Source organism: Kogia breviceps, chromosome 11 (genome assembly GCF_026419965.1).
Source record: "Kogia breviceps isolate mKogBre1 chromosome 11, mKogBre1 haplotype 1, whole genome shotgun sequence".
In the NCBI taxonomy this organism is placed as follows: Eukaryota; Metazoa; Chordata; class Mammalia; order Artiodactyla; family Physeteridae; genus Kogia; species Kogia breviceps.
Window position 1 is genome coordinate 1,323,541 of NC_081320.1, and position 26,311 is coordinate 1,349,851.

The window sequence follows — 26,311 nt, forward strand, 5'->3', positions numbered from 1 at the left end:
GCCGGGGAATCAATCAGCACAGCAAGAGGGACGAGCTCTCTGCTCTCAAGGAACTGACGTTTTAGCTGCAGGAGCAGACGGGAGTAAGGAGACAGGGTGAAGCGCCCCGAAGGTCAGGTCGGGGCAGTGACACAGGCGGGGGGTGGGGGGAGCTTACTTCTTGCGGTCCTTGTCCTTCCTCATGTTACCACCTGGGGTCATAAAGGGCTGGTTCTGGTATATCTCGGAGGTAGCTTTCTTCTTAGAGAAGGCGATTATTTCTTCTTCCAGAAGTCTTCTCTTCTCCTCAAGCCTCAGCCTCTCCTCTTGGTGTACTCTCTTAAGGTGCTCAAACTTGGCCTGGAGCTGTGAAGTGAAGTGCGGTTCCTACTGAGGACGTGCCCGTGCCCCGGCACCTCCCCACCGCGGCCCTGCTCCCGCGGCCTGCACAGCGACGTGTGCGATTGCTCTAACTTTAACGCTGAATGAGCTCCCATGCAAAAAACGCATGAACAAAACATAAAAACAGCCTCATGCACAAACGTCAGTTTTTTAAACGTTTGACCTCTTAGAGTTTTTCTTTTGTTCTACACTTTCCCCACAAAGCCTCTTCAAATAAAGTTTCAAAAATCCATTCCTAATAAAAGTGAGGGACAAATTACAGAAGCAAGTTATCAAAAAGAGGGGAAAAAGCCCTATTTTCCAAATAAACTTACGACGTGGTAGTGAAATAGCTGTTGACTATACTGGTGAGCCTGTTCGGAAAGCAAGTGTCAATTTAAATCGAGAGCCTTAAAATCTGTTACGTTTTTCCCACGGCCACTCACCTTCTTGGAATCTAAGCCAAAAAGTCCTGAGTTTAGATAAAAGTTTTATACATAAAAATACAGTTGACCCTTGAACCTTGCAGGGTTGAAGACGCCAAACCCCGCTGGGTGAAGACTCGAGTGTGTCACAGCTCCGTGAGCACAGACGGCGCAGTCCTGTGGACTCGGTGAGTGAAAAACACGCGCGTATGAATGGGCCCGTGCAGCTCAAACCCAGGTGGTTCAAGGGGCAGCTGCACTTGCTGGGTTTGCACTGTAATTGGGAAAATACACCTGCGTCTCTAAGAGAGAGAACATTTTAAAATTCCCTGATGCCAAATACACTCAGTGCAGTCACTAAAATGAGTTTTGCCAAAGTTTAATAACAGTACAACATGAGAATTCCCTGGTTTGATTGTTGTTTATCTGAAAAAAGATCTAGAGACTTCAGCAGGTTCCTTACGAATCAGCTGTGTGCCAAGGACACAAGCACAACATCTAGAATCTACATCAAAAAAATAACTTTGTTTTTGATTCTCTGGTCTGGTTAGATAAACTTTCAATTAGTATTTTCAGTTCTGGGCAGCAACCTAACATTTATACAAAAAGCAGGACTTGGTTTCCAGAAAAGATGGCTTATCATCCCTGAGGAAATCATCAGAGGCTGAGGGCAGAGAGCAGAGAGCTATGCTGCTTCCTAATAAAAATCAGATGCTCCAGATACGGAGCGGGCTGGCGAGTGAGCCGGCAACCCTGGCAGCGGAGTTTACAGAATAGGGTTGAAACAGATGAAGTAAGGCCCGAAGATTCTCTTATTCCTATGTCGTTTCCAGAGGGATCAGTTCCTTAGTATTTGCTTATGTAAGTGGTTCCTTGTAAAGGAAGGAAACATGTTCTTTATAAAAAGAAAAAAATAAATCGGTGGTATAAATACACAGACTGGCAGCTCTCTGAGCACACGTGCACCCTGTGGATTTGGGAGAGGAGCAGGGCAGCTGGCGGACGACGCCTGGAAAGGGAGGCCACAGGGCAGATTGACTTTATGTGAACAGATACATCTCTGACACACTTTAGCGGAGGGGGCACACTTTATACCCTGAAATATCCTGAAAGGTTATGGAGTACTTCATGTATCATTTATGAGGTTGACTAAAAACTCCAGGAAAACTATGAAGAGAAAAACATGTTAGAAAGGGGGCAGGGGAATGTGACTTATTCACATTCTCTGGAGTTCACGGCTTTCGTCAGGACAGTCTGCTCCACCCGCAGGAAGCGCTCACTCACGGCTCCAACATGCACTACAGGCCTTGAACCCAGACACATTTTCAAGTTCTTCTGTGCTGTTAAAACTACTCGCGGATGCTCTGAAGCCCCTGTGGCCAATGTGGTATGCTGCCGTCTCTTGTAAACCTGCTTCTGAGGACACTATATCTGCTGTTGTTCAGTGATCCTCTTTAAAGTATCCATTTTAAGAAGTGAACACCAGAGACAACGTTCCTCTCTTGCCAAACTAGTGAGTGTCTTTGACCTCACCTCTGAACTTGGCGGGAGACCTGGACGTGTCACTGACAAGCACCCAGCGCTGCGGCTCAGCTGCACCGAGTGCAAACCTCGCTGCTAGTCCTGGACTCCCCACGTCCAGGTTCTAGTGTAGCTGTACTTGTTTACTGAAAATTATCTAGAATGCTTTCAGAAACAGGAGAGGCATAAATACTAAGTAACAATTAACCAAGAAACAGACTTGCATATAAAATTCCGAAGTAGTAACATTTTAATGTTAGTCATGCACTTCACCTGAGGGATTAATATAAAGTGCGCTTTTTCTTGTGGTGGGAAGGGCTGTGCGTCCCGGATGATGTGAACAAAAGACGCACAAAAGAAACCATTTAAACAGTGTCCTGACATGATATCTGTCCTGTGCATCTCCCAACTCTAGTTACCTGACGTTCACTGCAATTTCAGCTAACTCTGTACTATACATGAAAATCGGCCAAATTCACACAAAAGGTGAATTAAGAGGTATTTGTTTACAACCATATTGCCAAGGATATTTTAATAACAAGGCCATCTAATACAGACTTAAATAATGTTTTGGGTTACCTGCCAGTATCTTATAGAATGTAATTAGCTTTGACTGTCCCGCTTTGCGCAGTAGACACCTGGTTTACATCCACCTATTGTCCAGTGTAACTACTGAAAAGCTTCCTTTCCCTCTAAAACTGCACTTACACTGACGGTAAATTATACGGCCCTCCTTGGTCCTTTAACTGATGGCTTTTTTTTTTTTTTTTTTTTTTTAATTTTTGGCTGTGTTGGGTCTTTGTTGCTTTGTGCAGGCTTTCTCTAGTTGCGGTGAGCGGGGGCTACTCTTCATTGTGGTGCACAGGCTTCTCATTGTGGTGGCTTCTGTTGTTGTGGAGCACGGGCTCTAGGCCTGCGGGCTTCAGTAGTGTGGCTTGTGGGCTCTACAGCGCAGGCTCAGTAATTGTGGCTCACGGGTTCTAGAGCGCAGGCTCAGTAGTTGTGGCACACATACTTAGCTGCTTCACGGCATGTGGGATCTTCCCGGACCAGGGCTTGAACCTGTGTTCCCTGCATCAGCAGGTGGATTCTTAACCACTGAGCCACCAGGGAAGTCCTAACTGATGGCTCTTGAGTTAATCATCACTCATGCGAGTGAAGATGACCCCCAGACGCCCTGCACCAGACCTGACTCTAACGTACCAGCCTTGCAGGATGAAACTGGTCATGAGGGAACTTACTAATATTATTGTAATATTAATGAAACAGGCCAGTAATCTGCTTCTAAATCTATATAATTAAAAGTTTAGGGCTTCCCTGGTGGTGCAGTGGTTGAGAGTACGCCTGCCGATGCAGGGGACGCGGGTTCGTGCCCCGGTCCGGGAGGATCCCACGTGCCGCGGAGCGGCTGGGCCCGTGAGCCGTGGCCGCTGAGCCTGCGCGTCCGGAGCCTGTGCTCCGCAACGGGAGAGGCCACAGCAGTGAGACGCCCGTGTCCGCAAAAAAAAAAAAGAAAAAAAGTTTAGAACTCTTGTGACAACTTGGTTTAAACTAACTTCATTAGTTTTAATATAATGTTCTTAACATGAAACAGCTTGAATCACAAAAATAAACATCTATGAAGCAACTACTGACAAATAATACTTCTTTATTTCTTTCAACCATTTGGTCACCCTGAATTTTCAATTTCCTTTTAAACAATATGCATTTAAGCAAAATATTCTTATGTGGGGTTTTAAAAATTAAAATTCAACTATAAACCACTTCTACATCTTCTCTCCTCACTGGAGAAACTGAGAACCACGATGTATGAGCGAGAAACTCGTACAAGAGAAGCATCTACTAATCAAAAGAATAATCAGCACCCTATTTCCTACTCATCACAACTCCTTCCTCAATATTTGTATTTAAAAATAACTCCAGGGACTTCCCTGGTGGTCCAGTGGTTAAAAATCCACCTTCCAATGCAGAGGACGCAGGTTCTATCCCTGGTCAGGGAACTAAGAACCCACATTGCGCGGGGCAACTAAGCCTGCATGCCGCAACTACAGAGCTCGTGTGCCACAACTAGAGAGGAGCCCGTGCGCCACAACTAGAGAGGAGCCCGTGCATGCGCCACAAGGAAGAACCTGTGCACCGCAACGAAAGACCCTATGTGCCGCAGCTAAGACCCGACACAGCCAATAAATAAATATTTTAAAATAAATAAATAAAAATAACTCCAAACTAGGGACTGTTTTCAAATAAGAGACTGAACAACACAGAACACCCAAATGCAATATGAGACCCAAGATTGAATTCTGGTTCAAAAACAAAAAATCACCAAACAGAAAGCAACAATAAAAGATAATCTTGGGACGAGTGGGGAAATTTGACTCTGCACTGTGGATTAGGAGAGTCTGTGGCATTGCTATTCCTGTTCTTAGGTGTAGTACTGGTACTGTGGTTATGGAGGAAGATGCACCTGAGCTTCAGAGATGCATGAAGCGCCTGCGATAAAGTGTTGTGATCTCTACAACCAGCTTTCAGACGACCAGGGAAACACACACACTAAAGATGGCAAAATGTCCATTGTAAATCTAGGTGTGGGGAGGGACAGCAGGTACCCCGTACTTTCACTTTCCCATTGTTTGAACTTTTTCAAAATAAAGTTCAAAATTCAAATTATAAACAAGCTATATTATTTATTTTACAAAACCACTTACTACAGGCTTTATTGATATAGCAAGTACTATAAGGATACTTAAAATAATAAATTTGTAGCATTAAATTACTTTACAAATCATTCTTCAGGAACTCTTACATCAGCAAGTTCATTTGTATTAACATTTCTGTCTTCTCTTAGAGATTCCTTTTTGCAGCTCATCCTTTTTAACCCTCATCTTTTTTTTTTTTTTTTTTTTTTTTGCCGTACGCGGGCCTCTCACTGCCGTGGCCTCTTCCACTGCGGCGGAGCACAGGCTCCGGACGCGCAGGCTCAGCGGGCAGGGCTCACAGGCCCAGCCGCTCCGCGGCACGTGGGATCCTCCCAGACCGGGGCTCGAACCCGTGTCCCCTGCATCGGCAGGCGGACTCTCAACCACTGAGCCACCAGGGAAGCCCTGACCCTCATCTTAAATGTGGCCATTTATTTAAAAGAAGCCATTGCAGTAAAAGTCTACAGAAAATACGTTAACTCAAGTAAAACTAAAATTGATCCTTGGAGAACCAGATGCAAACGAAACTCACTGCAGACGGTTTTGCACCCAGGCTGCCCAGACCACCCACCTCCAGGAAGCCTGACTTCAAACTCAAAGGCTAGTTAACAGCTTTCAGAGTCACCTACTTCATTCAAACAGCAATCCCAAGGACTCAAAACTCTCAGAAAAGGCTTTATCAAGGCACAGTGAAAACACTTCTGGCTCCTGGTTAAGGTATTTAAAACGCTTCTTAGTAACCTAGTCCTTTACAAGTCCTCGATAAACCACTTCTAATGGAAGACACCTTTTTCAAAAAGGCAAAAATTTTTGTTTCCAGCTTGTGCTTTTTTTGGGAAGTCTGCATCCAAAGAGTATGTGTTAAAATACAATAGCTACTTTTTAAGGAACAACTAGTTTTCAAAACCACCTCTGAATTCTTGAGATAATTATCCTCAGGTTAACAGGACACCCCAAATAAGTGCACATCCCAGCAAACCAGCGCACTTGCCTCTCTCTCAGCTTCTTTCAACACGGCTTCTTTCTCCTTCACACGCTGCACAAACAGCTGCTTCATTTCTTCCTCCTTCCTCTGACGTTCACCATAAAACTCGTGTCTTTTGGCCTCGTAGGTCTCCTGAAGACTGAAAAATTATTTGTGGTACTCTCACGTTAGCCAGATTACATCACAAACCTGCGAACGCTCGGACGTCCGGGTGAGGCCCCGTGACCGTCACAGCACGTGTGGCTCCAGGGAGCGCAGTCTATTTGCGGTCCCCGCCGGGCCAGCGCTCCCAGAGGTGCTCATCTCACCCCAGACGGCTTCCTCCTTCCACCTCGGTGGCTTCCTCCCCTCCCCTCCCCCCATTGCCATGTCCGATCACCAGGCTCTGGGAGCTCAGCCTGAGACCCCGACATCACTTCAGTCCCGTCTTGTTTTGATTTCTACAGACACCGTGTTCAGCCCAACTTGACCTTCGTGCTTTTCTGCCTTCGCTACTGGAATAATCTCCCAGCTGAGCTCTAGGCTTTTCGTTCCTCTTTCTTTCATTTTGTTCTTCCTGCCACTCCTAAGATTTTTCCACCAAAAACAGAGATCTTCTTATCTTTTTCCTCTGCATTAGTCATATTATCTGCAGGATAGCAGCACTTCAGGAACTTCACAATCTGGCCCAACAGACCCAATCCCCCTAAGGTTTCAGCTGTACCAACCTAACCATTGTTCCTAAGACGCGCCACACGTTTCATGCTCCAGCCACTGCCCACTTCCCAGCCCGCCTGCTACCCCCACTAGTCCTGTCCCCCGCTTCTCCAGTCTCCCCAGCTGGAATCCACTGTTCCCTCCCAAGCACTTCCATGGCTCTTTGTTTATACGTCTTCCTGGCATTTACACCCCACCTGCCTCTCTCTCCTAACAGCTCAGCATCTCTGTAACCCAGCTATCCAGTAGAGCCCTCCAGATGTTTCGGTTTCTTCATAAATGTTCATCTAATGACAAACTGCAGGGAAGTAGACCCAGTTTAACCAAACAGAGCAGGGACTGTCCTGGAACTCCACGGCCGGTGCCTGCCTTGTCTTACTTGTGGCATTTCAGAAGAACCACAGACCTATATCCGGCAATGCAGGGCCCTTCCATTTCAGCTCACTTGGAGAATATCCCCAAGGTTTCACAGGGAACACAGATTCACTTTCCAGCTGTGTCACAGTTAGAAATTTCTATTACTTATAAAAATATAGCTAAATAGATTTAAAATGTGATGAAATTCAGGAATTTTACTAATCTTATAACTGGAGAAACCTTTCATGGCTAGAATTGTATACATTTGAGGAAAAACAGAGGAAGAAATGTTACCCCGTAGCACTTGGAGCTGAGCATGAGTGCGTGGTACCCAGAGCGTGTACTCCAAGGAGGAACGATCCTACACATTGTCTTTAAGAGCAAAGTTCATAGATGTACAGAATGCCCTGGGTAACCACGTAAATGCCTCTCATCTCCAGGCATTTTACTCTTTATAAGGTTTTTTGTTTTTCTGCGTTTGTTTTGGTCTTATTGTAAAGGCGCCTCTAAATCGATCAGGCCACCTTCGCCCACATTTCACTGGTCCTACGCTGGACTGATAGCCTTTAGTGGCAAACTTAGTTTAAATAATGTATTTAAATCACATCAAATCCAAGTTTTAAAAAGTTCTCACTAATTTACTTACACAAGCACTTGAGTTGTTCAGGAGGAAAATCAAGCCACCTGGCAAAGAGAGGAGACGGAACACTTGGGGAACGGCTGCCACCAGCAGGGGCCGGTCTGCACTCGCCAGGCCCCGCGGTGCCAGGAAGAACAGGCGCTAACACTGTCCTTCAGCCAAGAAGACGACACTCGGAGAGGCAGCCACCTGCACAGAGGGGCAGAGTTAGCAAGTACAGAGCCGGGGCTGGAACTCGGTCAGACGTGCTCCAGAGCCTGTACTCCTAACCGGCATAAACCCTGCCTACGGCAATGCCTCCGCACCAGGCGAGGAGGAGACGCGGCCCCCGCGTGTCCCGCCGCCAGCACACAGACGCCCACGGGGACGGCTAAACTTACAGAGCCAGCTGCGAGCAAGGAGACCACACTGTCTTTCAAAAGGTGGTGATGGAGCTCTGGGAGGGCCTGCAAGGAGTGGCTGTGAAACGAATGCGACCACTGCTGCCTGCCATGGACGTGAGAATGAGAAAGCACTCTCCTGCTGCCGCGCTATTTAACGCAGCGCCCTGCCCGAGATGCAAACGCCACTGACTGAAGGCAGAGCTGAAGACGCCGGAGAAGGAAAGTGCATCCCGCTTGCCCGTGCCCATCGGGAAAACCGCCGCGTCCCCTCACTCAGGACCTCCCTGAGCTCCAGGTGCAGCTCTCACAGGCCTGAGGAGCGTCCACCACAGACCCAGTGCAGAAAGACACAAAGTTTATGACGCAAAAAATTATGCCAGACACTTAACAAACTCTAAAATACCACACAAATCTCCCTTCCAGACTCTTAGGGCCCAGAGCACTTCAGTGATGGTAAACGAGACTGGTTTTGTTCATCTAAAATAACTTGGGGATTTGAGGTTTATAAAAGCATGTTTCGGGCTTCCCTGGTGGCGCACTGGTTGAGAGTCCGCCTGCCGATGCAGGGGACGTGGGTTCGTGCCCCGGTCCGGGAAGATCCCACGTGCCGCGGAGCGGCTGGGCCCGTGAGCCGTGGCCGCTGAGCCTGCGCGTCCGGAGCCCGTGCTCCGTGACGGGAGAGGCCACAACAGTGAGAGGCCCGCGTACCGCAAACAAAAAAAGAAGAGAAAAGCATGTTTCATGTAGTTTAAATAATTAAACATCAGTTAATTAAGACTACAGGGGTACACATAATGCCAGCCCCCTGGACCTCATGACAAGCACGAGATCGGTGTGGGTACGCGGGGACACAAACCATGACTGAGCACATCCATTCAAGTGAAACAGAGATGGGGGCACTGCGGGGCTGCAGAGAGAAGGGCCGGGCCATAAAGAGCAGAGCGCAGCCTAACAGGCCCACGTAACTGACTGTCGTTATCGATAGATACAACACCGAGGGACAGATTTTACGTGCCAGCCAAATTACAGTGACCGCTGTCGTACACATCCCAAATTAAATGGGGAGATCCCTAAGAAAACAGAATATAAGTTCTTAAAACCACACTGGTGAAACCTTCCTAGACCTCAGGCTATAAAAAACTGCAGGAATTTTATCAAATAATTTATTCACAAATGAGAAAGCACCAAAAGGAGAGAGATTTTGCTGCGCCTGACCCAAGGAATCCCATCTCAGCAGGACTGCCGGCCTGGGAAGAGCAGAGGAGCGCCAGCCCCTGGCCAAGCGGCGGGGCCGCCCTCACACTGAGCCCGAGCCCCGTCCTCCTCGCTTGTGCTCTGCAAGCCACCGGCAGCCACCGCTCCTGCCCGCTCTGTAACCTGGCCTCCGCTGAAGAGCCTCCTTTCCCAGTTTTCCATTCTTCACCTGTGCAGTGGGTAGACGCTCCCCAAACTGAAGAAATGCTGAAACACGGCTGCTCTGAGTGCCCGCCCACCAGCTCTCTCTCCTCTTGTGTTATTATGCTGGTTACCTTTGTAGAGCTGCTTCCCACGGGATGCATTCTGGTGGGACAGGCAGTCAGGCTCACGCCCACCCAGCCAGACCACGGGCACATGTCCTAAGCTGGGCCCGCTGGACATCCCACTTCCTGGAAGGAAGGCTGGAAGTGGTTTGTTCATGAATGAAACGGGTTTTCTCCCTTCAAATCTGCAAGCCCTGGCCTGTGCTGTCCTCTTTGACTCGGGTGGCGTGCTCCTCGTTATGTCGAAGAACGGTCAAGGGAGCAGCTGGACTGTGTCGCTGCCGTACCTGCACAGCAAAGCCCTCTCGCCTTCAGCACGGCCACCTCTCCCTTTCTTCCTGAGACCCTCTTCCCTTGGCTTCCGGGACATGACCCTGCTGGTTTCCTCCGTCCTCTACCCTAGGCTTCTCAACCGCTTCTGTCCGCTGCTGCTGCTGACACACATTCAACGGACTCAAGGCTGTTTCCAAGGCACCTTTCTTTCCAAATGTACTTCTCTCTCCAGGCATCTCACCCATACGCAGTATTCAATTAACCACCTCTTAGTGCCTGTGACTCTGAAGTTCATCCCTTGGGCCCAGCCCTCTCCTCTGAGCTCCAGATAAACAGCCAAAGTGCCTATGTGACACTGTCACTTGGATGTTTCAGAAGACACTCTAAGTCCCCAGGTCCCAACTGAGCTAACGATCTCCATCCTGCCCCACAGAACAGCCAGGGGTCCTCCAGAGACACTCCCTCGTGAAGGGTACAGCTGCCTGCCGAGCTGAAGAAACCACTGATCCAGGCCAGCAGAAGTCTTCTTTTGGCATCTTCTGCTCCTTTACCTCATTATATCTGAACAGTCACTAAGTTCTTTCACTTTTATCTTCTAGACGTCTCTCAGACGCATCCAGTTCTGTCCTTGCTGCTGGCACTGAGCTCCTCAGCACCTCGGCACACCCTCTGACCCCGCCCTCACACTGCAGCCAAGGGTGGTCTGTTAAATCAAATACGGTGTCCGTATCCTGCTTCAAGCTCGCGCCTTTCCCTGAGGACAGAGACCAAATCCCCAGCAGGCCGCCTTGCTCCTCCAGTCTTCCTGCAGAGACTTAAAGATGCCTTTCTCTCTCTGCCTTCCAGGTCTCTGCATATGTCTCCTCTGTTCTCCCCAGGTAGCAAAAGCTCAGAACAATAATTGCCTCGAGGAAGTCTTCCCTAATTTTCCAGATTAAATCCAGATGCCCTCCCCGCATGGTACACCACCTCTCCTTTCGTCCACACCTCACAACCGTAGTGCACTGTGCAGTTAGTTGTTTGGTTTTGGCCTCCCTCCCCGTGACAGCCAGGACTACACAGTCTCATTCAGTCCTGCCTCACCAGCACTCAGCCGAGAGCACTGCAAACACGAGATGCGGTGTTGTTCACTGTTGACTCCAAAGTATCATCTCAGCCTTCCCTTCTCCCCAAGCTCCAGATTCATTTATGAAATGACCTACTCTGAGTCTTCACCCGAATATTTAATAATCAAATGTAACATGTCCCAAACTTCTCAGTTACTCACCAGGAAATCTACCCCTTCCCCAGTCTTGCTCATAACAATAAACATCACTAGCGTTCACCCAGTTTCTCAGGTGGGAAACAGTAACTGGAGCCACCGCCCTGGATTCCTCTTTCCTTTACATCCGTATCCAGACCATCAAAGAGTCCTGTTGACGTCACCTTCCAGTGCCACGTGGTGAGCCTGCTTCTCACCACCTGCACCACTGCCACGCCAGCACAGGCCTCTGTCTGCTCGTACTTGGATGCCCACGGCGGCCTCCTGTCCGGGCCTCCTCACGCCCCAGGCCCTGTTCACCACACAGGGCACGAGCATCTTCCTCTCTGCACCCACGGTGCACACGTGGCCAGCGGCCAGCAGGAGGTGTCTGCTGAAGGGCTGAGTGGGAACTTTCAGGCACCTGGGATTCCCTGGCTCCGTACCCAGAAACTGTGAACCTGCGTTTCTGCGTCCTGCACAGTGACTGATGACTGAGTCCCTCTCCTCCAGCACGCAAGGCTGCCCTGCCCTGCGTCACTCAGGAGCCGCCTCTCCTTCAGGCACGTGGGGACCCCTCACCACCCACACACTTGAAAGAGCGAGAAGTGAAGCCTGGGAAACACGAAGGGAAGCCAATGCTAGATGCTTTCTCTTCAGCAGAGAAAATCATCGCTTTACCGGAGCTGGCCCATAACTGGAAGCACAGCATGCCCAAAATTGATGAGGAGGGTGAAGACCATAGAATTCTTTATTTATTACGCTACCAGAGCTAAAACACTCATTAATCTGTAGGATGGAAAAACTTTAAAGTTGAGCCTCATCTATTATTAAACCTTCCTGAAGGTCACGTGCAGTGGCAGCTGGACCCAGCGCTCCCCCCTCCTGTGGTGTTTGGTGCAGACGCGGACCCCAGGGAACGGCCGGAACATCCGTAATGAAACGCAGAAGAACCCTTGGTCCCGTAACAGATTTAGAACAGCGTTGGTCCTGAACAAAATCGTTTGGGAATGTGACATCAAAACAAATCTGATTTAGTCTGTTGAGGATTAGAGTTCCACCTTTACATATCTTAATGAAAAAAAACAAACAAAGAAACAAACACCTCGGGAAGGTAGCGGCATATAAAATTACCAAGCAAGTTTATAACAACGCTTCACGCTCTAACCACTGAGCGAGTTACGATTCCTGTAACTTTATGGTAATATTTTCAGTCTAATCTCTGACTCCCGACAAGAACTTTCATGCTTCCTTTACATGATATTTTCCTAAGTTGAGTCATTCCAGAACTTTCATCAGGATAAAAACAACAGCTTTGTAGTTTACTTAATATGATTCATAGTCCAGGTTTTTAAAATAATAATCAATACACTTTCACCTTCTTCACATACATGCAAAAATAAAGCCAAATAATGAGAGATTTTTCCTTTGGTCACTCACTTCACCAGATGCTGCAATCCTGGGCTTCTGCCCTATGTCCTCCCTTCTACTCGAACTCCCTGAGTCGCATAAGGACAGAGACCCCCGGGAGCAGCGTGGAAAGCAGTCATCAATCGTAGCAGGTGGCTCTGCCTCGTGATGTGGGCGAGTCTCCGTCATCCTGGGCGGACGGAGAGGCCCACCCCACCTGCCTCGCTGGCTGCTCACCTGAGCGGCTTGTTCTCTGGGCCCGTGTCCGTGAGGCCCGTCGCCTCCAGCTTGCGGCGCCGGTACAGCTCGTAGTGCCTCGTGTGCGTCTCGTCTCGCAGATCCTCCATGTTCGTACAAATGAGCATCTCCCGGAGCTTGACAAAGTCGCAGTGGTTTTCATTTTCCACTAGCCGGAAAACGGAAAACAGCAACACCGATTTTTAATCCTGACATGTAATTAGTATTTGTTGAACTGACGAGTAAATGAAAACACATTTGAAATACCCCAAGCAGCGAAATGATCAGTCTGATGAACAGCTACGGTTGTTTGATACAAGCAACCAAGGCAGCAATTCTTGTATTACACACACCGACTTATAGGCGATATGAACAGAGGTTTGCTTAAATTTAGTAGCCACGGATAAACAGGAAATAGGAAAGAAATACATTCTGTTCTGTACCATATGCTCCAGTCTTTTCACTAATATTTTGTTAGCAGCTTATAAACCAATCCTCAGGACATTTCACATACAGCCTGAAAAGAGTATGTAGTATTTTTTCACTAAAACTTGAAGGTGGTAAATTCTGCACACTCAAGAACACCATCTGTGCCTGCTCCAAACATCAAATGCTTGTCACACAATATGCCGCATTTGTGATCCTGAGTCACATATGTTACTGTGACCAATAGTTTTAAGTACAATTATTACCTTTATATTTTCTATACATTAAAAATGTTAAGTTTTGTCAATATTTTCCACTAATTACAAAATTTGTCAATTTAAACAAAGCAGCACCGGGAATCCAGTACCAGCAGGGGTAATCGATTTCCCGTTAGTTGGCATCATGAGTGAATGAGCCAGACAGTGCTAATAACTTACTCATTATACAGTTAGATAAATGCTAAAAATTTTCAGTTGGCTGACTGGTTTGTTTGAGAAATAGTTGACAATACTTTGATGAGTAAAAATATATAAATTTACAAAGTGGTTTATTGTGTCCCAGGATTATCTAGTACTTAGTTTACATACTATGTTTAAACAATACTATTTACACTCAAATTTTGCTCAGAGTACCCGACCAGTGTGCTTCCCGCCTCCTGAACGTCCTGGTGCACCTGGGCAGGTAACGTGATCTAAGACAGGAAGTAGGGAGGCTGTGCCTGGCCTCTGCAGACGTGGCTAAAACAGAACAGAGCCAACCCTTCTGACAGCCAATCATAACCCCAAATCAGCATCACCTCCTAGAACGCATTAAATGCAACTTTCAGGCTCTCAGGCAGCGCACGTATCCTCATTTATCTCCTTTACCTTGTACGATGCCCCAAGGGTACTGGCGAGCTTTGACCATCTTATTTCCAACTTTCACCTCATCCATGCTTCCTACCACAGCAAACGGCAGGTGTCCCTGGAAAGGAGCCAGGACGTCAATCACATCTCATACCAGTAAAAACAGAGAAGAGAAAATTTACTAAAAACTAATGTGTTAGAGCCGAATGATCTGCTGTGCCTCCGCTTTTAAAGCGCGCCCCGTGAACGTGTGTTCACAGCCGTTCGCGTGTATGCCAGCTGTTCTACAGAGCCACCTTCAGGCCCTAGAGAGGGGATTACTTACTGAGCATGCCCCGCACGCGTTCCTGGTTTGCTGCAAGAGTACAAAAACAATTCTAGCACAGGTATCATTTCCCTCATTATTATCTTGGTCCTAAAAGTCAAAGATAACGTTGAGGAAGTCACACACACACACACACACACCCCATATAACCGAAGTGTGTGTGTGTGTGTGTGTGTGTGTGTGTGTGTGTGTGTGTGTATATATATATATAATATAGTGTATATCTACATATATAATACTAACTTTTAAGTCCCAAACTAATGCTAAATACAAATGTTATAGAAATTTAGAGGAGGGGGAGGTCTCTTTGGGCAGGAAGACACAACCCAAACTGCACATGGATCAAGCAGAATGGGAAGAACTAGCATAGTAAGGAGAAAATTTTGAACAAAGATACAATAGCTGGATTTAATGGCAGTGAGTAGACCATCCTGTCTGAAGCTGAGGATTAATTTAGGGGAAAAGTCTAATGTAAACAGTATTATGTTTGATATTTAATAATTGACAATATTTAGTCTCTTAATTGCACACCCTCTGAAAACTGATTCTAGGTGGGCACAGAAAACAAAATTAGATGTAAAGACAATTTAACACACAGGAATTAATATCACTTCCTTTACATTAGTCAGCTTTCTATATAAGTATCTTAATACGAACAAAGTATGAAAAAATGAGAAAAGCAAAAGGGGAGAAATGGAACAAACAGGTACTGAATGTCACTGTGTCAGGCGGTGAACAAAACTGTTTCCTCACAACAGCCCTTAAGACAGGTATTATTAACCCAATTTCATAGATAAGTTAACAGTCTCAGGGAGGTTAATAATTCCCACAAGAACACATGGTAAAGTCTGACTGCAAAACTCATGATCCACTTTGTTGTAAAGGAGAAACTAACACACTATTGTAAAACAGTTATACTCAAATAAAGATGTTAAAAAAAAAAAAACTCATGATCCGTCAAAATATAACCAAGTATTTAAGAAACTTGGTAGCCTCAAGTAACACAAAGAACTTAGTCATCCTCAATCATATTAAGTTATGTATAATTAAAATATACTAAATATATTCTATATTAAAATATAAAAAAGTTATGTGAATATTTCATATGTACCTGTGACCCTGTAAGGGAGAAAGAGCTTCAGTACCAGATTAGAAAGCTCTCCTTAAAGATTTTAAGATCCTAAAGCATTCTGAGGGAGGCCGTAACATCTTCTCATGTTCTTAAAGACAGGATAGAAAGGAATCTTTCTAAGGCAATTAAATATGGTTCCACAAAAGATGGATCCCAGTCTCACAGATGTATCACTTCATTTAGGTGAAAAGTAGGGAGGAAAGACAAATGCTCAAAAATATATCCTCATTATACTTTTCCAACTCTAGAAAATAAAACATTTCCCTATACTGGACTCTAAAAATTCACCTTGTTTTGGAAGACAGAAGTGAAAATACATTAGTAGCAGTGTTACTTATAAATCACTTTTTTAATATGTAAAACAAATAATATTCAGTTAAGAGCTTACATTCATTGAAGCATTGATTTTAGCAATGGTTTCATCGTCTGTTGGGAACTGGTATATCTGAACTCCATTGCTGACCAATTCACTCATGAGCTTGATCTTAAACTTCTGTAATTCAGTTTTAGAAATTGCATCTGCTTTGGCAATCACTGGTATAATGTTCACCTATTAAGAATAAAGAGAAACAAAATCTCATGACTGAGGATTTTTTAATCCTGAAGTTTTTGCATTCAAAACCACTCAGTCCCTGACAAATGTCCCTGACCTAGATCAGAGGACAAGCAAACTACAGTCCACTCACTGCCTCTTTACATAAATAAAGAGTTACTGGAACACAGCTAGGCCCATTCATTACACATTACATATTTCCTATGGCCACTTTCATTCTATAATAACAGAAGTGAGTAGTTGTATCAGAGGCCCATGACCTGCAAAGCCTTAAGTACTTACTACCTGGCCCTTCACAGGAAAAGCTTGCCAACTCCTGACGTAGAAACATTGGCTTCATTTTTACCAGATACTCATATACAACCACTCCTACAAATGCTGGCCTTACAATAACTGCTTTTAAAAAGCAGAGCTCTGGCACTTCCCTGGTGACAACAGTGGTTAAGAATCCGCCTGCCAATGCAGGGGACACGGGTTCGAGCCCTGGTCCGGGAAGATCCCACATGCTGCGGAGCAACTAAGCCCGTGCACCACAACTACTGAGCCTGCGCTCTAGAGCCCGCGAGCCACAGCTATTGAAGCCCACGTGCCTAGATCTCATGCTCCACAACAAGAGAAGCCACAGCAGTGAGAAGCCCGCGCACCGCAACGAAGAGTGGCCCCCGCTCGCCGCAACTAGAGAAAGCCCGCGTGCAGCAATGAAGACCCAGCGCAGCCACCCACCCATCCATCCATCCATCCATACATACATACATAAATTAAGCACAGCTCTTATAAAGTTCATCTTTCATCTGAATTCAGGTTTAGAAATCTCACATTTTCTTCTCTCAGTCTCTGACAATTTCATCATACACAAAATAAATACAATGTAAGCGTGAGCTAAAATCAGCTGCATAATTCATTTAAGAGTCTTTTACTTCCTAATACCCTAAGCACTAAGTAATCAGGTGACTGACCCCAGCAGGCCTCTGGGACAGGCCAGGGGCCTCCTTCTGCCTCTCATTTGAGCTGGCCCCTCCCAGTGACTTCATCTGACCTGCACCCCACCGTCAGACTCTAACCCCGATGATGAAAGAAGGCGATTTTACGAATACCAACTAAAAACGTTCACGACTCAAAGGAAGAACTTTCTCAGCATTTTTTAAAAAATTATTTTATTTCTGGCTGCGTTGGGTCTTCATTGCTGCACACGGGCTCTCTAGTTGCGCCGAGTAGGGGCTGCTCTTCATTGCAGTGCATGGGCTTCTCATTGTGGTGGCTTCTCTTGTTGTGGAGCACGGGCTCTAGGCGCATGGGCTTCAGGAGTTGTGGCGCATGGGCTTCAGGAGTTGTGGCGCATGGGCTTCAGTAGTTGTGGCTCGTGGGCTCTAGAACGCAGGCTCCGTAGTTGTGGCGTACGGGCTTAGTTGCTCCACGGCACGTGGGATCTTCCCGTATCAGGGATCGAACGCGTGTCCCCTGCATTGGCAGGCGGATTCTTAACCACTGTGCCACCAGGGAAGTCCCCCTTTCTCAGCATTATTTATAAGTCCTATCACTGGCCTGGGAGGAAGAGATGTGGGGTCCTGAAGACCGACTGACCTGCGACGCTAGTTCTGTATGATTAATGTCCCCACCAAAGAGTGATATGTCCACAAATTCAGGGGTTTGTAGGTTTTCTGGGTTATTAGTTTATTTTTAGTGAAAGACTTCAGGCTAAGTAGTCGTGTGTCAAGAGAGTGAGCTATCAATGTAATTTTCAGAATGAAAGTGAAAACTAAATATCATAATTCCTTTTCTATTCTTAAATGTATCTTCTTCTCCAATTTTACACTGATTTACTGTGTACATTTGGATTTATTGGTCTCATATACGTTCCAAAGGAGGTAAAGATTTTTCCAACTATCCATGAAATAAACTTTTCAGCAATTGTGGGTAAACAGCTTTGAAGATAAATTAGTCAAAGTATATACAAATTTGATGCCAAGTTCTTGATTTTGGTATCATATAATATTGATACATAGATATTCAATAAATTATGCCAAGTTAGTAACTTCTAATTGATTCCACTATTAATAGCAGAAGCAGGCCCGTGTACATACCTGACGTTAAGCTTTTTGATTGTAGCATATGCGCCTGAAACTGACCTTTGCTGAGGCATCTATGTCAAAGACATCCATTCGAATAAACCCACTGCAGCTGCGGACATAGCTACTGGCCACCATCAGGTAAGGAACCGGGCGGCCTGCCTGGAGGACCCCCTTTCAGAAAGCCTAGATGGCTGAGCCTGGAGCAACCTGCCTCCCCCTCCCCAGCCCCAATTCCCACGCTAGTGCTTTAGAGTCACCACCAAAGGGGGAACCTGTGAAACCCCAGGTGCCTCACCCTCAGACCCTGATAGAGGCTGAGCCCAGGTTCATGATCCCTCCCTCCCTCCCTCCCCACTCCCACCCCACCGTGTGGCCGTGAGTGTGCTGTGCGTCCTCAGGACCCGTAGGAACAACCCTTGCTCCTCGAGTCCCCTGATGCTGTTGCTGATGTGCATCTTGGGACCCTAAGAACCAAGAGGGCCGGCCAGGCCACAACAGTGGCCCTGGCAGAGGGGGACGTGTCACCACCCGCACAGGAGGTAACTCTCCATGTGGAGGGAGCCGCGGAGCCCTGTAGTAAGAACAGGACACACTGTCGATTTAGTCCACCCTCACACCTGCCTTCGAGGTAGATACTCTCCTGGTTCTGGTTTGAGAGGCAGGGAGACGGACGCTCGGAGGGTAGAAACCTGCCAGGAACAAGGGGCGATGAGGTGGCAGAGCGAGTACTGCAGGCACCTCTGCTGCCACCAGACAAGCGCAGCCTGAGACAGAGCTGTGCGCTCTTGCGTTTGCGTCCCTTGAATAAGACGGGATTCCTGTATCAGACTCAACTATGAAAACAACCGGCTAGATGGTTAGAACATCCGATCAGGTGAACAGACTCTCACATGAGCTTCCTCCAGGCCCGTCACAGCCTGGGGGCTGCGGTGCTGGTCAGAAGCCAGCCCGTCTCTGCACCGACGCTGCACCCGCTGGCCCGCGTGCCTTCCACACCGACTTCCGTACAGAAAGCAGCAGTGGCCAGATGCCCTTGCTTTCCCAGTCCTAGCTCACGAAATGCTCAGCCAGGTAATGGGGCTGCATTCCTCACACCATTAGAGGTCACAGGAGAACCCTGGAGACTTTTTTAGTATAAGACAGTAGTCTTTAACTATCTTTTAAACAAATAAAAAAAATCAAAGTGAGTTAATTTGTGGATACTATTTTTTACAGCTCCCTGAATTTATACATAGTTCACTGGCTCAGAAATTCAAAAACAGGTTTTCTGGATATGGTTGAAATACAAATGTAATTTACTGTAATATGTGGTGAGACTCTAGACCTTGATCTTCATTATTAGTGAGCTGCTTCTCACTTAATAGTGTCACACAGTAAAGTTGGTGTCAAATAAATTCTACAGTTAAATGAAAGTGAATACCCATATTCTGGCATGCAATTTAATCACTAAAAAAGGACTAAAATTTTATGTTAATGCTTTTTCTTTGCATCTCATCTCCCAAACTGAATTTCTCTGGAAAATATCCTAAAGTTGAAAATGATCAAATGTTTTTAAAATGCACAGAATAAGAGTTATGACATGTGTACATATCATAAAGATATTTTAATAGTTCCAAGTAAGTGAACTTGGAACTATTAAAATGAACTGAAGCACGATGATTGGTCCTTTTCCAAACCCACCTTGCTGTCCAGGCTCTTCATGGTCAAGAGATCCAGCGTCTTCAGAGAGTGGCCTGTCGGGGAGATGAAGTAGAGGCACACGTGGATGCGAGAGTCGTGGTAGTTAAAGAGGGAGCGTTTGATTTTCAGCTCTTCTTGGAGATAGGCCTCAAACTGGGCGTCGATGTAGTCAACAATTGGTTGGTAGCTGAAAAAACAAATATTTAATACAGTATATTCATGATACCTTAATAAGGTATATGCATAAATCTAAAGTTTGAGATCTGTATTTTCACCAGTGAACAGTTGCCATCTACGCTAAACAGATAACTTAAGTATTAAAACAACGTGCAAACGTGCAGGTACAAAGGCAGTACTTTGAAACCTGTGCTTTAAACCATTTTATACAAACAACACTGAACGTACACTAATTCCCTCTCCCACACATTCACACGCTGGAGCCATTCTGGCACGGCTTCCCACACTTGCCAGGCTGCTGAAGGAGGGTAGGCGTCTAATTGCAACCAAACTGGACGTGGCATATTATTCTGCTGAGAGAAGGCATGAGTATCCACAACGTAAAAGATACTTAAGTCAAATTCCGTGACTCCCTGCTTCTGGAATCGGACTGTGAGGCGTGGAAAGCATTAACGCAGTAAGGAGGAAGGGCACACCCACATGGAAGCGCCTCACTGGTGACGCAGGCATGACTTTCTCGTTGACTTCCAAGTAAGGGAGAGCCCGTCGCAGCCGACACGCGAGCCCTTGCCTGGACCCCCCTCCCGCCTGGCGCGCCTGCCGCCACAGCTGTTCCAGGCCGTTCAGCCTTCAGGGTGCAGCTCACAGCACGATGCACTGCAGACAATAGTTTGTGAACGGTCCACTTCATTTGGGCATGCTAAGTCACCGCCTGTGAACCTCAGCTTTCTATGCATAACTATTCTCATCAGGCAAATCGGGGCTTCCAAGTGAAAAAAGCAGCAAACAGATCCTCTATCAAATTCCCAGGACACCTTTACACTTACCCCCGTAGCCCCCAAACGGAGCAGTAACTGTGCAGCTGAGGTACTAATAAATGTGCATTCAACGGAAAGCCTGGCCCTGCCCGTCCTCGAGGATCATCACCTCCTTCTTCCAAACTCATAGAACCCCTGTTGTCCCCAGGCAGACAGAGATGGGACCTTACGCTTCTGCGCTCTCCGCACAACAACACGACAGCACACCTTCACCACATCAGAGGTACTATCGGGAACACCATCCTTGGGAAACGGGTCTAAATGCGACCCAACGTGATGCCATCCCCAAAATAATAAAACAGAAAAACTTAATCTGTAAGTACATATTTAACATACAATTTCCAAAGAAGCTTCTATTAATGACTTAAGATAGATCAATTATAAATACCCATAAACACTCCTCTGTCTGAATGCTTTGCATAATGCCTGTCATAAATGAAAACCATAAACATTTTTTGTTAAATAAATAATAATAACATTAGACATTCTTCCACAGTATTTTCCTCTAGGCTTCCGTTTCCAGTACCTTGCAGGTTCAATCTTCAATGAAATGAAAGACACTGGCTTAAAATACAAAAACCACCTCCTTTTTCAAAGTACTCGTAAAGGGTAAGGAAGTAACCACATCAAAACTGAAGAGAGTAGAAACAGGGAGGTGAGCAGAGGACCAGCGCGGGCTTGGTAAATGGGCCAAATCCAGCCATGTTCCTTTGTTATTCATAGTCTGAGGCTGCTTTTTCGCTACAAGCACAGTAGTTTGGACAGAGGCCGTAGGTTCTGCAAAGCTTGAGATATTTACTTCTCTGGCCTTTACAGAAAATGTGTACCAGCCCCTGCACTAAAAGCATCAGTGCTAGTTTCAACCTGAGGCCAGTTTGTCAATGTGGTTCTTCGGCTTTGCTCCCAAAGGATTTGTGGGACAAGAAGGAAGAAAGCAAAGTCCAGGTCCACACAGGAGATTGCCTCCCCACTCTGGGCTGAGGTCCTCAGATCTACACCTTCAGTGCAGGGATGAGCTAGAAGTAAACCCGCAGTTCCTCTCCTCTCCCCAAGGATCTGAGGGAAGGTTGCCCTAGCACTAAATGAAGCTAGGAAAATAAACGGAGAGGGAGAACCAGCCTCAAGAACTTGTGGCCACAGGGTCAGCCCTCGCACGAATCCACGGCCCGGGTTCACACATGGCCTATGATTCTGAGAGCCTCAAGCCACGAAACTAGGATCCTGAGTATTAACACCCAGAGGGACCTAATGTAAGCAAATCCAAATCTGTTCTGAGTATCTCTGCAAATAACTTTTCAAAGACCATGAGAACTCTAATTAAAAAAAGAACCAAGCGTATAGGGGAGAAAAGGCACAATGAATAAGAACCAAAGGAAAAAACAAACATCAGTACAATAACTGCAAAATTGCAATGTACTGGAATTATATGATATAGTTACAAAATAGAGACAAAAGAAATAGAAATAAAGGCGAACTTGAATATACGTGCTGGGAATAGTAAAGTAACAAAAAGTGATCCTACAAATATGAATGTGAACCACACAGAATGTACAGATTTGAAAACTATAATAACCAGAATGAAAAACTCATGGATTAGTTTAAAAGCATATTGGACATAGCTAAAGAGAGAATCAGTATACTGGAGGATAAATCCAAAATAATTATCCAGAAAACAATAGAGAGAAGAAAAAAAAGAAGATAAAACTATGGAAGAGAGATTAATAAACACAGAAGATATAACGAGAAGGTCTAACATACATTTTAACACCGTTTCAGAAGGGGCAGAAACAGCATCTGAAGAGATGATGTCTCAGAATTTTTAAAAGAACTGATGATACTGTTCAGACTCAAGATGTCAAACAAATCACAATCAGGATAAATTATAAATAAATAAAACCCTAGATATATCATGGTAAAACTGGAGAACAACAAAAACAAAGATCTTAAAAGCATTGGAGGGGGCTTCCCTGGTGGCACAGTGATTGAGAGTCCGCCTGCCGATGCAGGGGACACGGGTTCATGCCCCGGTCCGGGAAGATCCCACATGCCGCGGAGCGGCTAGGCCAGTGAGCCATGGCCACTGAGCCTGCGCGTCCGGAGCCTGTGCTCCACAATGGGAGAGACCACGACAGTGAGAGGGCCCGTGTACCGCAAAAAAAAAAAAAAAAAAAAGCATTGGAGGAAAATAAGGAGGATACTCTTAAGGGGAAGACAGACTGACAGCTGCCTTCTCAGCAGTAAAAACAGAAGCCAGGAGACAGTGGAATGGTATCTTCAATGGGAGGAAAGAAAACAAATGCCCACCCAGAATTGTATACCCAAATAAAATTTCAAGTATGAGAGTAAAACAGAAAATTTTGGTTAAGAGGGTAGTAAATACTGGCCATATAAAATGATAATAATGTCTTGTGTGGTTAGGAAAAAGAGAGAAAACATGACAGGGTAAGTTGGCAGGGTGGGGGGGAGGTTAACAGTTTAACTGTTCAAAATTCTATTTTACTGTCTATTTGTATCATTGAGGACAAGTACAAATATTATTTAACTTTAAACCTTGATTAGGTTAGAGATTATGTTTGTAATTTCTAGGGTAACAACTACAAGAATAGAAATCAAGCAAGAAAGGGAAAAGAAACGTGGAACTCGCGACAAACAGAAAACTCAAAATAAGATGGTAAATTTAAACCTAAAATATCAGTAAATATATTACCTGTGAATGGACTAAGCACACAATTAAAAAATAAATATTGTCACAGTGGATTTTAAAAAAGAAAACCATATGCTTGATCAGAAGCACATCTAAAGCACAAGAGTACCCAAAGGCTGGAGTGAAGGAACAGAAGAACACGCCTCCACAAGAAAGTGACGTCTGACAACACAGAAGCCTCACAAGAGGAAAAGGTTGCTACATAATGATAAAAGTGTCTATTCTTCAGGATAAAATAAAAGAAAAAAATAAAAGTTAATTGAAATTGGAAATATCAGTACTACATATCAAAATTTGTGGGATGCAGCCACACTTAGAGGGTAAGTATAGGTAAAGCCATACTTAGAGGGTAATTTATAATCTTAAATACATAAGGCTGAGAATCAGTGAGAAATCAGAGCAAATTAGATCAAAATCCAAAGAAAAGTAATTACAGATATAAGAACAGAAATTAATAAAATAGGAAAAACAATAAGTATAAAATTGATAGGATCGACAAAGCCAAAATTTGAAAAGACCAACTAAACTTACCACACTTTGTCGAGGCTGACTAAGGAGAAGAGAAACAAGCAGAAATAACCAGTACCAGGAAAGGAGGTGTAGATGTCATTACAGATGATGAAGACAATGAAAATATATTAGAAGAATATTATCAACATCTTTAAGTAAGTATATTTGGGAATTTGGATGAAACAGATTCCTGGAAAATTGTAACTTTTCAAAACTGTCTCAAAAAACAACTCCAAATTGTCCTATAATCATTAAAGAAAATTAATAACTCAAAATCTTCTCAGAAAACTCCAGGCCCAGATGGTTTTACTGGCAAGTTCCACCAATCATTCCAGGGAAGAATAACTCTAATCTTAAACAAATTTTTCCAAAAACACAGAGTGAAAAACTCCCCAAACTCATTTTAGAAGGCTAACATAACCTTTATTTAAAAAAAAAAAAAAAAAAGGATAGTATAAGATACTGGTTGAAAACGTCACTTATAGATATAACATGCAAAAATACTAAAAGGAAAAAAAAATCAGGTACAGCACAATATAAAAAGAATACCAAATGGTATCCAAGACTGTGAGGTTAATTTACCAATAAAAAGTCAGTTACTGTAATTCATCTTATTAAAGATTAAAGGAGAGAAATTACAATCTTTTCCACAGAATGCAAAAAAAAATCTGATAATAATATGTATTCATGATTTTAAAAAAACAACTCCTACTAATAATATAAAGTAACTTCCTTATTCTAACTGAAAAAAAGAAAGCAGCATAATTCGGGGCAAAAAGGAAGCTGTCCCTTTGGAATCAGGGCAAGGCAAAGATGCCCACTATCTGCACTGACTCCAGTGGAGCACTGCCAGCCCCAGTGCAGTCCGGTATTAAAACGTGAGAAAGGAAACAAAGACCCCTGTCTTCAGCCATGCTGGAGGAGCAGCAACTGGACCCACACCCCACCCCCGCCCCCGCCCCCGCCCCCGCCCGGACAAAATATATGGAAAGGGGGTTTCAGACACAGGACAACGGGCAGTAAAAACGCTGATCACTGGGAGGGAGATGAATGAGGGGAGTCTACAGCCTCCCAGCCCACTGCCGGCAGACAAGTTTCTGGGGCCCAGCACAAAAGAGGGCACAAAGCCTGGCAGACCCACTGAGGATGGAGGAGAGACAGGCACTCGGGGAGGCCAAAGCACCGAGACTTCGCCAGAGGGCACCAGGGAGAAGGCACAGCACCCGCCCCAGGAGAAGGCACTGCCCCGGGGGAGCCCCTGGGGAAGAAGTGGCCTGCAGGGCACATGAGGGGACTCAAAGCTGTGGACATTTCCTATAACTGTCGTGGCGGTGGGTAGGAACTACACATTTGTCAAAAGTAACTAAATTGTACACTTAAGCAAACAATGCATTGTATTATTCTATGTAAATTATACAGCAGTAGGGCTTCCTTGGTGGTGCAATGGTTAAGAATCCACCTGCCAACACAGGGGACATGGGTTCAATCCCTGATCTGGGAAGATCCCACATGCCGCGGAGCAACTAAGCCCGTGCGCCGCAACTACTGAGCCTGCGCTCTAGAGCCCGTGAGCCACGACTACTGAGCCTGTGCTCTAGAGCCCACGAGCCACAACCACTGAGTCTGCACTCTAGAGCCCATGTTCCGCAACAAGAGAAGCTACCGCAATGAGAAGCCTGCTCAGCGCAACGAAGAGTAGCCCCCGCTCGCCGCAGCTAGAGAGAGCCCGCGCGCAGCAACGAAGACCCAACACAGCCAAAAATAAAAAACAAAGAAATTAAAAAAAAATTATACAGCAATAAAACTTATTTAAAAAGAAGAAACAAAGGAATTAGGAGGAATATGCCATTATTTGCAGATTATACTATTACATACATAGAAAACCTAAACAAATTTAGAGGCGAGTTATTGGAATTAATCAGAGAATTCACAGAAGTGGCTATATGCAAGATCAATTATATTTCCAGACACCAAATAGAAAATGAAATATTTGTAAAAGATACCATTTACAAGATCATCGAAACTACCAAATGTCTAAGAATAAATGTAAGTGATTTCTATACAGAAAAGGCCTTTGCCTCCCCCACCGACCTGCTTCCTCCAGAAAGCTCACAAAACTGTTTCCTGAAATCTAAAGCAGAACACACAAGTGTTCTGAACAGGCTAACACATAAAGACAGTCAATGATGCAACCTATTTTCCCTCTAAAGCAAACTTTTAGGACCTGGGAAACTACCTCTAATAATGAAAATATATAAATTTCAAAAAGGAGAAAGAACAAAAAGTCATTGCTTTGCCCCAGTCTATTTCCTCCTTTTATAGTTTAAAT

General features: G+C 45.3%; 1 protein-coding gene across 5 annotated transcripts in view; it reads right to left on the bottom strand.

Annotated features, from left to right (window-relative positions):
* Positions 1-26,311, bottom strand: part of SEPTIN10 (septin 10) — a 54,762-nt gene that overhangs the window by 3,950 nt on the left and 24,501 nt on the right. For 3 of the 5 annotated variants that reach the window (XM_059078441.2, XM_067006992.1, XM_067006993.1), the window contains 6 exons: positions 19,774-19,960; positions 15,860-16,021; positions 14,036-14,132; positions 12,744-12,912; positions 5,994-6,126; positions 158-345 (listed from right to left, as the gene is read on the bottom strand). In XM_059078441.2, coding sequence (XP_058934424.1) covers positions 158-345; positions 5,994-6,126; positions 12,744-12,912; positions 14,036-14,132; positions 15,860-16,021; positions 19,774-19,960 — 936 coding nt within the window. Of the gene's footprint in view, positions 1-157; positions 346-5,993; positions 6,127-12,743; positions 12,913-14,035; positions 14,133-14,339; positions 14,370-15,859; positions 16,022-19,773; positions 19,961-26,311 lie in introns of all 5 variants that reach the window. The other 2 variants (XM_067006991.1, XM_067006990.1) reach the window with 1 other exon arrangement.